Consider the following 17,750-nt stretch of genomic DNA (forward strand, 5'->3'; position numbering starts at 1 on the left):
GAGGAATCCGTGAGTGCCTTGGAAAAGTCACTCACCTCCCTGTCTGAGGTAGTTCTGCAGAACCGGAGGGGATTAGACCTCCTCTTCCTGCAGGAAGGGGGCTTATGTGCTGCCCTCAGAGAAGAATGTTGCTTCTATGCGGATCATACTGGGATGGTAAGAGATAGCATGGCCAAATTAAGAAAGAGATTAGAACAAAGACAAAAACTTTTTAAAGAACAACAGGGATGGTTTGAAGGATGGTTCGAAAGGTCTCCCTGGCTCACCACCCTCGTCTCCACCCTTATAGGGCCCCTTCTGATTTTATTGCTCCTTCTGACACTTGGGCCCTGCATCCTAAACAGACTTGTCCAATTTATCAGGGAACGTGTTTCTATTGTTCAGACCTTGGTATTGACCCAACAATACCAACAACTCAGCCAGGTGGAAATGGAGCCACATCCCTATTCTTCCCCATGAATGAAAGATTTCATTTGGTACAAAAGAAAATGGGGGAATGAAAGACCCCCGCTCCATTATGAGGATATGGGGCGTTGGGCCGATGTTATGCCCCCCCAATAACTTGGCCTTAGAAACGCCATTCTGCAGGAATCAGAAAAACAGGAGTTCACAGCTGTGACTAACTAGCCAGCCGGCCTTGGAAGAAAAAGATAACTATGGTCAGCCATCGGGCCTAAGATAGGGGATAATTGGGTCAGCAGCCTTGGGAGTAAGACAGTTGATATTTTATGGCGGGCCCCTGGCCTTGAAGAATAGGCAGCTGGCCTGGGCAAGGCCAAGTCAGCCACACATCAAACTTCTGATAATTAAAGAACGCGACCCCAAGTTCACCCTGGCCCTCTGTAAAACAGCCAATAGGGACCCTGTAACTATGCTTCTCGCTTCTGTAGCCGCGCCTCTGCCCCTGAAATCCCATAAAAAGTCCCCTTTGCCCTCGGTAGGCGCGCAAGTCTTCTGAGAGACTTGGCCCCAGGTACCTGTGCATTTAATAAAGCCTCTTGCTGTTTGCATCTGATCTGTGGTTTCGGTGTGTTTCCCGGGTCCGGGGTCTCTCCCTGAGGGAAGATCTCCCCTGGGGGTCTTTCACTTTCCCATATGAGAAGATCCAGCCAGCATTTAGAATTCTCCAGAGGAGAAGTTGAGTACTTCACCCAACTTAGAATTGTTAACTTGGCCAACAAACATCATATTGGATAGCCATTCTTAGAAAACGAATGAGATGAGGTGAAACTGAGGAATCCCTCCCTGGAATATACTTCCACTTTAAAATAAACAAAAGCGACACAGAGAGGCTGTTGAAAGGATCTGTCCATTTTCCCATTAAAGGGAATGGGACAGGGAAGGTGTAAGCAAGGCCTTTTTCAACCTTTCAGGTCCACAACTTTCCATAAGCATTATTTGGTTCTCAATTCAAGATCTAAAATCCGTCTAAGAGTGATGGCCTCTAATGTTGCTACCTGAGGAAGAACAGAAGAACAAGGGGTGGTGGGCTCAGGGGAGGCCACTGAGGTAGCCTGAGGGCCTGAGCAAGACCCTATTGTTCTTTTTCTGTGGGGGAAAGCCCAGAGAACTCTGGTAAGTTCAGGAAGTCCGAGCTTCAGGGTTCTTCTGAGAACAGACCATATCCTAGTTCCAGGGGGACCCCCATCCCCTACTGACTGTCAACTCTCACCCACTTTAAATGCATCAAGTCCATTGCCAACCCAATACTATCAAATAAAGCACAGTACTTGTCTGTTGACCATTACCAGGAGAGAGAAAGAAAAAAAAGAAGCAAATAAACAAATAAATCAGAAATAGTGGGTTTTGTTTGTCCGTTTAATCACCCCCTCTTCCCAGCCCCCAACCCTTTGTGTGTGGATCCTTTTACACCACCCACAGACAGAGCATACCAGAAGAACGATAATTTTTGGTTTAAAAGTTCACTTACCACAGCAACCTCATATTGCTTTGTCATTTTTTTTTTTTTTTTTTTTGCACTTAATTTTTCAAAACTGCTTTTGCTGGGCGCAGAACTGGAAAGGCAGGACTAAGGTAATCTCTAGTAATCACAACAACAACAAAAAAAGAGAGCATTCACCAATCAGAATTACATTTAAATGCACAATCAAAGCCCTGAGCAAGATGCAGGGTTCAGACCACACCAGGGGGGAGGAGGGGGTGGGAAAGCCAAGCTAACAAAAGGTAAGAGGAAGAGTTGAGTGTTTGGAGGGGAAATTGATCCTAGCCGCCTTTTGACCGAGGACTGGCTTTAAACCGCCAGCACCACCCCCGCCCCCAGCACCCCCGAGATTACCCGAGCGACCGCACTTGCCTCCAGCCAGTTCAAGTGCACAACAGGAAAGCCCCATCTAAGTTCACTAACCCTGCCACGGTCTTCCAAAGCCTGGCGGGTTCCTTCAGGAAAACACTTCCAGAGTCATCCATCCACTTGAGGTTTAGGCTTAGCGGCTGCTGAAGCCCCGGCTGCTTCGAGCAGCTGCTAGGATCCTTGCAGTCCTGCTCCTGTCTCGATCGCGCTGCACAATAGCCCCGGCTGGGTGCACCTCATTAAGCCAGCCTGAGAGCCCCAGGAACAGCGCAAGCTGTGAGACAGCGCGGCCCCTTTGTAATGACTGTGATAGATGCAACCGAAGGGTGGGGTCTGGGTGGGTCAAAACTGTTAATGACAGTATGTATCATTCTGTCTGTCCTGGAGATAGAAGCCCCTGTTCTCTCTCTCTCTCTCTCTCTCTCTCTCTCTCTCTCTCTCTCTCTCTCTCTCTCTCTCTCTCTCTCTCTCTCTCTCTCTCACACACACACACACACACACACACACACACTCCTCCCTCTTAATCCAACTCCCGATAAGGCATTTTCTGCAGTTAGCGTTCAGTTCAAAGAAGTAGGGAAACCATCGAGTCATTTTCAGCGCAACGCATAACGAAGAGCGAACCGATCCAAACACTAAGGAGATCCTAAAACTGAAAGGAGGGAGGGCGGGGGCTTGGGGGGTGCTGCTAGAGGAGACGCAGGGAGTTAACGGGCCAATCTTTGCACCTGTCCTCGCAGCGCACCGCACCGCCGACTCCGCGCGCCTCCGGGAGACGCCGGCCGGCCGGAGCTGGCTGCGCGCCGCAGTACTCTGGCGCCCCGGCCCCCTGGAGGCGAGCCGGTGCACGGAAGCTGCTCCAGCACGTCTGCTCCCCAGCCGCCGAACCCCCTGGGGGCGCCCACGCCGGCTGCGCGGGAGTGCGTCCAGGGGCGCCGCCCCGGCCCGCAGGTGTGCTTCGGACACTCTTGCCAGGTGCAGAGGCGCCGCGGGCCAGTCTGGAGCCTCCCATCTGCCCCCGCCGCGCGGAAAACATCCCCAGCAGCTGCTGTGTCTTCTCTTCCTTCTTGCAGTTTTGTTAATGATCCCAAAGACCCAGTTCGCAGACCCAGGTTGTCACTTACTGGAAAGTCACACCGATACTTTGATTTTCCTTGTGTGAACAAACTGACTTCTGTTTTACACTCAACTTTCCATTTCTAACTTACAGTGAAGCCGCGTGCTCTTGATGAGGCGTCAAAGCACCTTCCAAGCACCTTGAGCACCTTCTGCAGAACCGCATAGAGAGAGAATCTACTCCCGGTTATTAGCGTTTAGGGAGCCGCCACTTCTCTGAGCAAAAGACTTCCTTTTTTTTTTTTTTTTTTTTTTTTTTTAAATCACCGATGACTTAACAGTAGCCAAGAGCAAGAGAAAGGCAAGAAGCTGAGAGAAAACAGTATGTATGGCTAATGAAGAGGCTCCCCTTTTCTTTATGTCAGCTATTTATTAATCACTTAAATTTTGTGCACATGGGCTTTTCGGTCGGCTCTACACCACGGAAAAATCATTGAAAATTCTATACCACTCTTTAAAAAGCCCCGATCCACGCAGAAAGAGACATAATAATAGCAGTTAAACGCTTTCAACATAAACTTAAAAACAAACAAACTTTGTTTGAAACAAGAGCTCCCTATGTAGGTTAGGCGAGTCTTAGACTCAATCTGTACTCCAGGCTGGCCTCAAATGTGTAATTTTCCTGCCGCTGCCTCTTGATTACAAATGCATACCACCCACCACTCCAGCTATGGAACCACCTTTAAAAAAAACGGAAAGAAGAAATCTTGACAAACTTCCAGTAAAGGTGATGTATTGACTGCATGTAGTTCCCTTAGGTCCTCTCTCTGTAAGACATAGAAGTCTTTTCCTTTTTAAAATCACTCATTCATTCACTGACAAGGTCTCACATAGCTCAGGCTGGCCTCAAACTCACCTGAATCTTCTGCCTCTCAAATTCTGGGATTACTGGCATGTATCTAATTCCAATTCCCAGCCCCTCCTCCTTTTGGATACCAATTGCTTTCACGGGTTTTTTCTTTCAGTCGTTTGCTTTCAAACTAGTGCCAGACTTGGGAATTTCCAATAATTAAATATAGTGGCAGGAACAGAGAAATGGTGTGCTGGGGAGGGACAGGAAGATCAGTGGTAATAATTGAGAAATAAAAATAAATTGTCCAATTAATTTATTGATTAACAGTAACACAAACTTAATAAAGCTTGCTTGGAAGAAATCCTTAGAGATACACCTTAGTGAATAAGAATTATATGGAATTAGTAAAATAATTATTTTTATGTAAATTGTTCTTTTCTCTATCTTAAAGGCATGTTCTCATGGAGCCCAAGCTGGTCTTGAACTCCAGATCTTCTTGCCTCAACCTTCCAAGTGCTTAGACTTCAGGTTTGTGCCACCTGAATTGCCTATTTAAAAAAAAAAAAAGATTGATTTAATTTGTATTTGTGTGTGTGTGTGTGTGTGTGTGTGTGTGCTCACACTTGTGTGCTCTTTTGCATTTGCCCATGCTTGTGGGTGCATTCGAAGTCCAGAAGAGGCCAGCTGATCCCTAAAACTGGAGTTACAGGTGGTTGCGAGTGCCCCCACCCCCAGCCATGAATGCCGAGAAACAGAACTAGGGTCTTCTACAAAAAGAGCTAGTCCTCTTAACTTCTAAGCCATCTTTCTAGCCCTAACTTGCTCCTCTTAAGAGCATAATGCAAATTCTTGTTTTCATACATTTCCTCTTGTTGTAGTGTTTATTTACATTCATTTATAAAATAGTTGAGAGTGAACCTGGGAAATGGATGTATGTTATTACTTGCAAGCATAAGGCTAGCAGAGGAGGAGGGATTGCAGGAGCCAGAGGGGTCAAGGATACCACAAGAACACTGCCTACAGAATCAACTAAGCAGGGCTCATAGGGCATCGCAGAGACTGAACCCACAGACTGGGTCTGAGCTAGGCCCATATAGGTCATGGTTGTGTAGTTTGGTGTTCTTGTGGGACTCCTAACAGTGGGAGTGGGGGTGTCTCTGACTTTTTTTTGCTTGCTCTTGGGACCCTTTTCTTCCTACCGGGTTGCCTCATCCAGTCTTGATATGAGGGTTTGTGCCTAGTCTTATTGTAACTTGTTATAGAATGTTCAGTTGAATATCCCTGGGAGGCCGGCTCTTTTTTTTTTTTCCTGAAGGGAAATGGAGGAGTTGTGGCCCTGGGGGAGAGGGGGAGGGGGACCAGAAGGAGTGAAGGGAGGGGAAACTGTGGTAGGGATCAATATGTGAGAGAAGAATAAAAGAAAAAAAATCAAAAAGGTTTGTTATTAGCAAAGATCTCTATTTCCTTGAAACCTACTTAGGCAAGATACTAAATATGTTTTCTTGGACCACAGTCTCCTGAAGGAAAAACTACAAGGTCATTTTGGAACACTTACCATCAGCTGACTTGGCAACTGGTTTTTGTTGTTCATTCTGCAGTTGACTTTTCAACAGCGTTGAAGACCTCCTGGAAAATGCTGTCTTTGTTCAAGTTCATTTGTTTGATCTCCCTTCCCAGCCCCTTAAAGTCTAGAACCTTGGTGATTAAGAGAGAGAAAACAGCAGGTGTGGTGGTGAATGGCTTTAATCTCAGACAGGGGCAGGCAGACCTCTGTGAGTTTGAGGCCAGCCTGGTCTACATTGTGAGTTCCAGGAACAGCCAGGGCTACATAGGGAGACCTTGTCTTAAAAAAACAAAATAAAACAAAACAAAACAAAACAAAAAAAAAAACAAAAAAACACCGAAGAGGAGGAGGCCAAGGGAGAAAGGGAGAGAGACTATAAAAGCAAGGATTGCAAATGACTGGGAGAATGGTTTGTTTGTTTGTTTTGATATTTTGACTAGTAGACTATAGAGATGAACAATGAATTTAGAACTTTTATCAAATAATTTTAAATGTGGTTTTCAAAAAAAAAAAAAAAGAAAGAAAGAAAGAAACCCTACTGGATCTACATACTAAATGTGTTAACTTTGTGAAATTTCAGGTCGCACCTGGGAAAAGTTAACACAGTTGGAGAGTATTAAGGTTTTTGAACTCACTCTGCAGATGGTGAGCATAATGTGAATGTAACTGTACTTCATTTGCAAGAATTATACATCTGAATGTAAACTGAAATTTTTCCAGGCAGTAAAAGTGATATCAAGCCCAAAGAAAAACCAGATGCATTAAAACAGGTAATAATAATATAAAAAAACCCTACAATCCCATGAAATTGTTTATCCTAGCAAAAGATGGGGCTTATTCTATAATATCTATATGGTGGTATTACAACAACTTTGAAAAGAAGCTATTTAATACCTGAACAAGGCCATGTGCCTTATTTTCTGTTTTTACTAACATGATTAGTGCGATTTATTTAAGGCTCTTCTCTATCTATGGCAGGGAAAAACAGAGGGCAAACTAGTTTCCTTGGCATACATCAAGGGCTACATCATGATCAATAAAAGAAAATCAAGTCTGGAACATAAGTAGGCTAGGTATTAAGGGAGTAATTCACTGTCTATAAATCTCTCACCAATAGGGGAATGTTGGGAGTCATGAGAGAGCTTTGGTGACTAATGGAATAGAGTGGTTAATCCCAAGCGACCTTGTTTGTCTCCAAGTAAGGACAGGATCAGTGTGTAAGGATGTAAAGACAGGCCTGCATGCTGCCTCTGGGGAGCTCAAAGCTCAGCCCTTGAGAAAGCACTTGTTTGCATGCTGTTATGTTTATCTACCCACGTTAGCAGTGTTTCTTGAGTCCTATAGAAACTGATGCCAGTGCTTGTGAGCTGGGTTCCTTGAGCAATTTTCTTAACCACTCTAGATTACACTTGCCACTTTAATAAAATTAAAAGAACAAAGACCAACTCCCACAGTTGTGATGATTTAACGATATGAAGTGTGAAAACACACTGCCTAGTAAAACGTCAGCCCGTTGAGACAGACATTATAATTTGGCTAACTCAACATGAATTCTCAACTTCCTCCTTCTTCGTCTTAACTCTCATTCAGTGACTGGAAAATGGAAGATTTAATTTCCCAGTTTTCTTTGCAGCTTGTAATGGTTGTTTAGCATAGTCTGACACATCAAATACATATTTGCTAGGGGTCGTCTAGAAACACTTTTGCCTTCCTGATGAAAGATGAATGAACAAACATAATGGTTACTGTATCCTGTTTGCCCCACTGCCATCTTCCTGCCTGGATTGGTATGTGATGTGCGGAGGTGGAGCAGCTATCTTGCAATCAAGAAGGACTTGTGTAAAAGGAAATCCAGTTGGGGGGTGGTGGTGGTGGTGGTGGTGGTGGTGGTGGTGGTGGTGGTGGTGGTGGAGCACACCTTTAATCCCGGCACTTGAAAGGCAGAGGCAGGTGGATCTCTGTGAGTTCTAGGCTGAAAGACCCCCGCTCCATTATGAGGACATGGGGCTTTGGGCCAATGAAATGCTCCCCCCCATAACTTAGCCTAAGAAACGCCATTCTGCAGGAATCAGAAAAACAGGAGTTCACAGCCATAGCCAGCTACCCGGCCTTGACAGAGATAGCTATGGCCAGCCTTGAAAAAGATAACTGTGGTCAGCAGCCTTGGGAGTAAGACAGTTGATATTTTATGGCGGGCCCCTGGCCTTGAAGAATAAGCAGCTGGCCTGGACAAGGCCAAATCAGCCACACACATGCGACCCCAAGTTCACCCTGGCCTTCTTTGAAACAACCAATAGGGACCCTGTAACTATGCTTCTCGCTTCTGTAACCGCGCCTCTGCCCCTGGGATCCCATAAAAAGTCCCCCTTGCCCTAAGAAGGTGCGCAAGTCCTCCAAGAGACTTCGCCCCAGGTACCTGGTCTAAATAAACCCTCTTGCTTTTGCATCTGATCTGTGGTTTCGGTGTGTTCCCTGGGTTTGGGGTCTCTCCCGGAGAAAGATCTCAGCCGGGGGTCTTTCATTTGGTGGCCCGTACGGGGATTGAGACCCCTCCCTGGGACCACCGACCCACCATCAGGAGGTAAGCCGGCCGGCCTTGATTTATGTCATCCCTGTCCAGTCTGAGGGTTGTCTGTTTGTCTGAGTGTTAAATGTTGTTTGTTTGTCTCCGCGCCTGCGTCTGATAATCTGTCTGTGTCAGTGGATCTGAAAGGGGGGACCGACGGGTCTGGACTTCGCCACTGAACCCTGGGAGACGTCCTAGGGGAATCTGGGAACCTGGAAGACGTTCCACGGTTCATCTGAAGTGCCCTCTGTGGCACGGTCTGAAGACCCCTCCGGGGGCACGGTTTAAAGACCCCTCTGGGGGCACGGTTTTTCTGGTTTTGCTTTCGGTTTGGAACCGAAGCCGCGCAGCGAGTGTTAGTCTTATTTATATTGGTCTGTCGTTTTTTGTTTTCTGTTTAACCGTTCTCCTCCTAGAAACAGCCATAGGACAGACTGTCACCACCCCCTTGAGCCTCATGCTTAAACACTGGTCAGACGTAAAGACACGAGCCAACAACGAAGGAGTCGTAATCAAGAAAAAAAAAAAATAGATATAAGATGGCCTCATCAGGGAACCTTTAACCTCAGTCTTATTTCACAGGTGGAAAAAAAAAAGTTTTTGCTTCCAGTCCCCATGGCCACCCGGACCAGGTCCCATACATTGCCATGTAGAGACTCCTGACAACAGAACCTCCCCCATGGGTTAAGCCGTTTCTCTTCCCCTCTGCCCCCCCGGCGGCAGCAGCGCTCGCCGAATCCCGGGGCCGAGGAAGCCAGATCGGCGGATCCCTCCCACTCCCTGTTCCTCCCTAACCCCACACCAGCAAGTCTTTTCCTCTCCCCGCAGGCCGCTGCTCCGGCGCAGGCGGGCGCGCGGGCAGGCTTGCAAGCGGGTGCGGGAGAAGAGAACGCGCAGGCGGGTGCGCAGGTGGCAGCAGGTTATGGCGCCGACGCGCAGGCGGGGCCGCCGGGAAGCTAGGGCGCCGGGACGCCCCCTGCCCAGTCCCCGCAGGCCGTCAGCGGTGATGGCGGTGGCGGCGGCGGGTGCCGGAGCTCCCCGCGCCTCCTCCCGTCCGCGCGGCCGCGGTGCGGTCGCGGGGGTCCGGGGCGGCGCTGGGGGGGGCTCCCCTCACTCCCCGCTCTCCCCGGCTGTCCATGTCTCCCGTGCGGGCGGAGGAGTCCGCCCCGCCGGGCCGTGGTTTTCCGCGTGGCGCCTAACAGCCGACTTAGAGCTGGTGCAAACCAGGGGAATCTGGTCGCGGGGACCCGCGGCGGCGCAGGCGGGGCCAGGGGCGGGGCCGGCGACCAGCCGCCATGGAGCGCGGCGGCCCCCGGCGCGGCTGGCCGGACCCGGGCGGCGGAGGCCCGCGGCGGCACAGGCGGGGCCAGGGGCGGGGCCGGCGACCAGCCGGACCCGGGTGGCGGGGAGCCTGCGGCGGCGCAGGCGGCCTCGGTCCCGGCAACGCCCCACAGCCGCTCGCTCGGAGGGGCGGTGGATAGCGCGGAGGGCGGCCGAGCGGCGCAGTCGGCAGCGGCGGCGCAGGCGGACATGGGATGTAGCAGGGGCACGCAGGCGGGGCCAGGGATGGGGTCGGCGAGGGACCGCCCCCTGGCCGGCGACCCGCAGCGATGTGCCACGACCAGCTCCGGCCCAATATGAAAAAGGTGACTAGGGGGCGGCGTCACCCATGGACGCCGAGTCACCCCGCCCCGAATGTTACAACCCCCCCGACAGCGCCGGAGGGACCGGCGGCTCCTGCAGCGGCCCCCAAACAGCGGAGGATGAGTTCCTGCTTCCTCCCCAATTGCTGGTCGCCTACGAGGAAGGCGGGACAAAGCAGCGAAGCTCTGGTCCAGCAGCCCCCAGACCGAGTGATGTTCAGACCAGTTGTCTCCCTCAACCCCGCAACCCTGCTGCCTGGTACACGGATGGGAGCAGCTTCCTCCAAGAAGGAGAACGGAGGGCCGGAGCAGCCGTCACCACCGAATCGGAGATAGTTTGGACCTCACCACTGCCACCTGGAACATCGGCCCAAAAGGCAGAGCTGATCGCGCTGACCCAGGCCCTCCGGATGGCGGAAGCCCGGAGGACCAGGAACTAACAAAAAAAATGGGGGCGGAATGGAGCCCCGAGCGACAAGCTTACATCATAGATGGACAGAGGCCTTGCCTACCAAGAAAAAAGACCACTAACATGGTAACCAAGAAATTCCTGGATGACATCTTTCCCAGCCCTCCAACTGATGCAAAAGACGGTGTAAAAACCCCTGCCTGCCGGGAACAACTGAACCGCCCGGTGGTGCCTCACCCATTCAAGATTGGGGACTCTGTCTGGGTCCGACGCCATCAATCTAGGAACCTAGAGCCGAGGTTGACGGGACAGCGGCTTGGGTCCACACGTCGCATGTAAAGGCTGCCAAGGAACCCGACGAAGCTGAGGGCACCGAGACATCTAGTTCAACGCTCTCCAAACCCACTAAAGATAAAACTCACCCGGGGGTCCCCTTGATCCCCCTAATAGTCCTCCTGACATTGGGAGGGGCATCACCAGAGAGCCTGTTTCCCTGACGCTGGCCCTGTTACTGAAAAAAATTACCATGGGCGGAATAGCTGCTGGGGTAGATACAAGACTGCAGCCCTTATAGAGACCGGCCAATTCAGACAGCTCCAAGTAGCCATGCTCAACAGAAAAGATTTAAAAGATAGTTCCAAAGGTCACCATGGTTTACGACCCTTGTCTCCACCATTATGGGCCCCCTAATCGTCCTCCTGCTCATTTTATTGTTTGGGTCATACATCCTCAACAGATTGGTGCAATTCATCAAGGATAAGGTTTCTGTTGCCCAGGCTTTGATCCTAACCCAGCAATATCAGAGGCTCAGACAGTCAGAGATAGAGTTAACCCCTTATTCTCCATCCTAAAATGAAAGATTTCATTTGGTACAAAAGAAAATGGGGGAATGAAAGACCCCCGCTCCATTATGAGGACATGGGGCTTTGGGCCAATGAAATGCTCCCCCCCATAACTTAGCCTAAGAAACGCCATTCTGCAGGAATCAGAAAAACAGGAGTTCACAGCCATAGCCAGCTACCCGGCCTTGACAGAGATAGCTATGGCCAGCCTTGAAAAAGATAACTGTGGTCAGCAGCCTTGGGAGTAAGACAGTTGATATTTTATGGCGGGCCCCTGGCCTTGAAGAATAAGCAGCTGGCCTGGACAAGGCCAAATCAGCCACACACATGCGACCCCAAGTTCACCCTGGCCTTCTTTGAAACAACCAATAGGGACCCTGTAACTATGCTTCTCGCTTCTGTAACCGCGCCTCTGCCCCTGGGATCCCATAAAAAGTCCCCCTTGCCCTAAGAAGGTGCGCAAGTCCTCCAAGAGACTTCGCCCCAGGTACCTGGTCTAAATAAACCCTCTTGCTTTTGCATCTGATCTGTGGTTTCGGTGTGTTCCCTGGGTTTGGGGTCTCTCCCGGAGAAAGATCTCAGCCGGGGGTCTTTCAAGGCCAGCCTAGTCTACAGAGCGAGTTCCAGGACAGCCAGAACTGTTATACAGAGAAATCCTGTCTCTAAAAACCATTAAATAAATAAACAAATGGAAATGCAATCTCTATAAGATGATGAAGAAAGAGATGAAACATCTGGGTGTCTGGTATCTATGTGGGCAGACAGTGTCTGGTCTGCCTGTCCTTAGACTTTTTGTTATATGTGGAAAAAAAGATATTTCTTTTTACTCTTGACATATTTAGCTGCATATTCTGTCACTTAAAACTTAAACAGACATGTCTGCTGCTGTTGCAGATTCTCTGTAAATGCAATCTGCCTGGATTATTTGTAGGACTGGAATGTCAGCCACTTTAGAAAATTTTGGGTGAGAGACCCTGAAAGCCCACCTATGGCCAGGTGACTAGTGGGGGTTAGATGATCTGCTGAAATGACTGGATTGGAAAGTAATTTACATGGACTAAGTTTTTTTAAATTTAACCAAAATGTAAATCCAAGTACCTTTCCCTTTCCTTTTTCTTTCCTCTGTAACCCAAGCTGGCCTTGAACTTTTGATCTTCCTACCCAGGCCTCCAGAATGTTAGGAGTGTAGGCATGGACCACTGTGCTTAGCTTTTCTTGTATTCTCAAGTGAGCAGACTGAGTGCAAAGGAGTATTCACTTTGAAGTGTATTCATAGTGGAATATTAAAAAGATTTACTCTGAAAGACTGTCAGTGCTTAGTTAGGTCATTGATTACCCTAGTTTACTTCCACAGTGCCAAACAAATTTTAACATTCTCTTTAAGAATTATGTTCAGAACCTGAATCACAATTTTAGGGAATGGTAGCATTATAGCAATGTTCACAAATAAGTCTTCTAAGCTTAGATTTGATATAGTGAAATGTCCAGAGTTGACCTGAATCTAATCTAGTAAGCTGTGAGCAACCACACACACACACACACACACACACACACATACATAGATGAAATAGATTATTTTTGATTTGTTTTGCTGAAATAAAGCAGTTACATGTGTACCCAGAATGATCAGACGTGGAGCAGATCTGAAGATGTGCTGTAGCAACAGTGATGTCACTCAGGTGAGCACATCTTCCCACAGTGACTACTTGGATGGCCCCACATTCCTTCACATGTGTTAGGCAAACATGGCAGTCTTGCAGGAACTTTGAAGAAACCAGATGTTCCATTTCCACCTTTCCCTTGCCATTCTGTCTTAATGTTTTTAGTCTGTAACACACTGAGTGTTTAATAGGTCAAAGACATTTTTGTAGTGTTGTTACTTTATATCAGGTGATTACAGTAGTAAGGCAGAATAGTGTCAAAAATAAGGAAGTAAACATTTGAATCCAACAGAATTTTATTTGAGCGCCAGCTTTACTACTAACTAGCTGAATGATTTGAATAGTTATTTAATCACTTAAGTCTTATTAGGATTTATTTGAAGCTTGGAAATAAATGCTTAAAAGTGGCACTAAGTTGTTTTTTGATTTTTTGTTTGTTTGTTTGTTTTCACTTTTTTTTTCTTGGTTTTTCGAGACAGGGTTTCTCTGTGCAGCTTTGAGCCTTTCCTGGAACTTGCTTTGGAGACCAGGCTGGCCTCAAACTCACAGAGATCCGCCTGGCTCTGCCTCCCAAGTACTGGGATTAAAGGCGTGCGCCGCCTGGCTTCACTTATTTTTTACATATGTGTGCCTGGTGGATGACAACTTCTGGTAGTAACATATCCATTCTGGTTTGCCTCCTCTCCTCTCCTCTTCCCTCTCCCCTCCCCTCCCCTCCCCTCCCCTCCTCTCCTTTCCTTTCCTTTCCTTTCCATTCTCCGTTGTTTATCTAATGCATTCTTTCCTGTGTTCTCATGGATGAAACTGTTTTACTCTTCCCATGTGTATAGTATGCCTTTAAGACTTTTCTGCCATTTTGGCTTAGATGTCATGAATGTCTTACTGTATTAGTCAGAGTTCTCTAAAGGAACAGAACTGAGAGCCAATATGTATATATAATATATATGTATATATAATACATAAATACATACAAACACATACACACTATATATGTTACTGTCCAGCTAGTTCCACAGTAGCTGTCTCTGGATGACTCTGGTCACTGTTTGGTCCATGAGGCTGAATGTCTCAGCTGGTCTTCAGTTCTACAACATCAGAAATCCCAAGAAGCAGGTTCTAATACCAGAAAAGACATGCCTCAGCAACAAGATAGATGAATTTATTAGCAAGAGTGAGGGCAAGCAGGCAAAAAGCAAAAGCTTCCTCCTTCCATGTCCTTTCAGGTGGGCTGCCACCAGGTGTGGCTTAGATTTAGAGTGAGTCATCTCACTTCCACTGATCCAATCAAGGACACTGGTGAGACCAGCTGCTTTGGTTTTTGTTGATTCCAGATAGAATCAAGTTGACAATCAAGATGATTCCTCACACTTGTGTTTGTCTCCAGACATTCTTATTTCTCCATTCATTTTAACAGATAACTGCTAGGTAGAGTGATTTTGGTTGATTGTTACTTGCTTGCAGGATTTGCAATCTATGATTCCAAAATTTCTGGGCTTTTGGGTTGCTGATGCCAGAGCTAATGTTATTCTGATGTTTCTGCCTCTGTATATGCATTAGTCAAGATTCTCTAGACTAACAGAACAACTAAGACAGTATAGTAACTAGTACTAGTTAGCATTTTTTTCTTACAGCTTGTATTACTGTTTCTGTGCTTCATATGTGTGAGTCTTTAATTTTTATTTTATATGCATGATTTTTTTCTTTTTAAAAATTCATTTAACTTTATTTTTATGTGCATTGGTGTGGAGGTTTTATCTGTGTGTTTGTATGTATGTGCACTATGTGTGTGCCTGGTGCCCTCAGAGGCCAGAAGTGGGTACCAGACCCCCTAGAACTAGAGTTACAGATGACTGTAAACCACCCCCTAGGAGTTGGATCTGAGTCATTTGCAAAAGCAGCCAGTGCTCTTAACCACTGAGCCGTCTCTTCAGTTCTTTACATTTTTGATCTATTTTTTAAGATTTTATTTTTATGTTATGTGTATGGATGCATGTCTGTGCATCTGTATACCATGTACGTAAGTGCCCATGGAGACTAGAAGAGGCAGAGCTTCTGGAACTGGAATTGAGAGTTTGCTAGCATCGTGTAGGTGCTGAGAACTGAACTCCTAGCCCCTGGGAAATCACAAGTGCTCTTAAGTTCATGTGGAGCCACCTCCTTCCTTGGCCCCCTTTTTTGATAGCTTGACAATGATACATTTTGGAGAGGTTCTTCCCTGGTCAGCTCTCTTTAGGGTTCTAAACACTTTCTGTGCTTCTGCATCTATTTCTTTCTGTAAGTGGGAAATTCTGCGTTCTGTAGACTTTTATCATTTTATTGAAAAGATTATTTAAGGCATTTGATTTTATCTTAGCTCTTTCAAACTCAAGTGTATTCAACTACTGAGCCATCTCTCTAGTCCGGCAGCCAAAACATGGTTCGTTTTTCTCTAGCATGTCAATTTCACTACTGACTCTTCCCCTATATGCTTTATTTTTTTTCCTCTGATTTACTATCTCTTTCACCCACTTTGGTTACTTTCTTGTCTAGGTCCTGAATTTAGTGATTTATTTGAGTCTTCTTTTTGATACTTTTTTATTATTCAATTTTTTAAATTTATTTTACATACCAGTCACAGTTTCTCCTCCCTCCTCTCCTCCTGTTCTTCTCTCCCACCCCATCCACTCCTCAAAAAGGGTAAGGCCTCCCATGGGAGTCAACAAGCATGGCATATCAAGGACTAAACACCCCCCCTCCCCTGCCCCCCACTGCATCAAGGCTGAGCAAGGCATCCCACCATAAGGAAGAGGTCCCAAAAAGCCAGCTCATGTGCCAGGGACAGATCCTGGTCAGACTGTTAGAGATCCCACAAGCAGACCAAGTTACACAACTGTCACCCACATGCAGAGGGCCTAGGTCAGTCTCCATGCAGGCTCCCTAGCTGTTGGTCTAGAGTCTGTGTGTTCCCATGAACTTGGTTCAGTTGTCTCTGTAGCTTTCCCCATCATGATCTTGACCCCCCCTCCAGCTCATATAATCCCTCCTCCCTTTCTTTGACTGGATTCCCAGAGCTCAGCCCAGTGCTTGGCTGTGGAAACATAGGATTCTGAAACAATTTTCTGCCCGTCCAGTCCTTTATTTATCTTGGTTTTCTTGTGATGAAACACTTAGAGCTTATGGGGATGTCATAGTGGAATGCTGTCTCATTTTGTGTGTGTGTGTTTCTTAGATATGTCTCGTGCATCTGTTGAAGTGTTATGTGTCTTCTTGCTTGTAATTTCCCTCCTTTCTCACTTTATTTTGCACATTTTATCTCATGTCAGCCTTTCTGGTAGGTTGTCTTCATTTGGATGTATATTCAGGAGAAGAGCTGGTGCTGTAATAACTATGATGATTTGTCAGCATTCCCAGTGTTAACTGAAAAAGTAGATACTTGCACACTTCACTTGTGTCCTCTACAAATTTGATACACAGGGGAACGTACCAATTTCCATCACAAACTTCCTGTGATCCATATGCCTAAGAGTGGGTCAGGGATTGTGGTGGGAATTTCTTTAACAGACTTCTGTGGCTACGATCACAGTTGGTTCTGCTTGGGATCAGTATGATGTACCATTTTCCACACTCTGCTCAGCTCTTCCTGGGGTCCTTTGCTCCATGGGGCAAAGGCAGGGGGTGAGAGATGAGCATTTCATAATTTTCAACTTCAGGATTCCTGCATTTCTTCTCCAGAGCTGTGTCCCTGAGCTAAGCTGTTTTTCTCTAACGGTATGTGTTAGAGTTAACTTCTACAGTGCTCTCCCCATAGGTTCATTGCTTGCTTCTCCAGGCATCGGTGTGGCAGGGAGGTGGTGGGCACTGGACATCTCTCATTTCAGATTCTGTACCCAATTTTTAACACTTGTCTGTTGCTAGAGTTTTCCTGGTCCTGCCTGGCCCACAGTCAGGACAAATCTCTCTTACCCACCAGTTCAGCAGCCACTCAGATCCAACCAAGTAAACACACAGAGATTTATATTACTTATTAACTGTATGGCCATGGCAGGCTTCATGCTAACTGTTCTTATATCTTAAATTAACCCATTTCTATTAATCTATAAGTTGCTACATGGCTCCTGGCTTACCAGTATCTTAACATCTGCTTCTCAACGTGGTGGCTGGCAGCGTCTCTCTGTCTCAGCCTTCTTCCTCCCAGACTTCTCCTCCCTCTTTGTCCTGCCTATACTTTCTGCCTGGCTACTGGCCAATCAGCACGTTATTTATTAACCAATCAGAGCAATACATTCACAGCATAGAGAACATCCCACAGCACATGTCTGTGCTTTTTGGTCTCTTTTACTTTCTGGCTGGTGAGTTCCACCTCTGATTTTGGTTTCCTGCAGTGTGAACGGTCTCTCTGTGGTTCTTGCCATGCTGAGTGCTCAGAATTCTTTCTATGTAAGTCTCTTCAATGTGGTAGATGGAAGCATTCTCTCCGGTGGTATGATGTGGGCAGGAGGTATCATGTAACAGCCACTTAAGGTTTTCTTCAAACCACACCTTCAAGACAAAACCTTTCCACAAAGGTTTCAGACAAGAACATGTGCTGAAGGAAAACATTGTTGCTTTAAAGTCTGGAGCATCTTGTCCAGTCTTCTTGTGCAGGTGTTCAAAACAACAAAACTAAAACAGCAGTGGAACTGGGCATGTAGTGAATGGCTTGTAATCTCAGCACTTTAGAAGCTGAAGCAGGAGGATTACAAATGTGAAGCCATCTTGGGCTACATAATTGAGACTCTGTATCAAAAACAACAAATGAAGAACAACCTAAATCCACCAGCAATGAAGGCTAAGAAATGTATCTGTAATGTAATGCTGCCTCCAACT

The 17,750-nt window shown here is 47.0% G+C and overlaps 1 protein-coding gene across 1 annotated transcript; it reads left to right on the forward strand.

Moving 5' to 3' along the window:
• Positions 1-7,760: 7,760 nt before the first annotated feature.
• Positions 7,761-11,770, forward strand: LOC143271893 (uncharacterized). Its single transcript, XM_076564506.1, has 2 exons — positions 7,761-9,996; positions 10,564-11,770. The coding sequence occupies exons 1-2, from the start codon at positions 9,273-9,275 to the stop codon at positions 10,590-10,592; spliced, it is 753 nt and encodes a 250-aa protein (XP_076420621.1). The 5' UTR covers positions 7,761-9,272; the 3' UTR covers positions 10,593-11,770.
• The last annotated feature ends 5,980 nt before the right edge of the window (positions 11,771-17,750 follow it).

Source organism: Peromyscus maniculatus, chromosome 2 (genome assembly GCF_049852395.1).
Source record: "Peromyscus maniculatus bairdii isolate BWxNUB_F1_BW_parent chromosome 2, HU_Pman_BW_mat_3.1, whole genome shotgun sequence".
Lineage (NCBI taxonomy): Eukaryota > Metazoa > Chordata > Mammalia > Rodentia > Cricetidae > Peromyscus > Peromyscus maniculatus.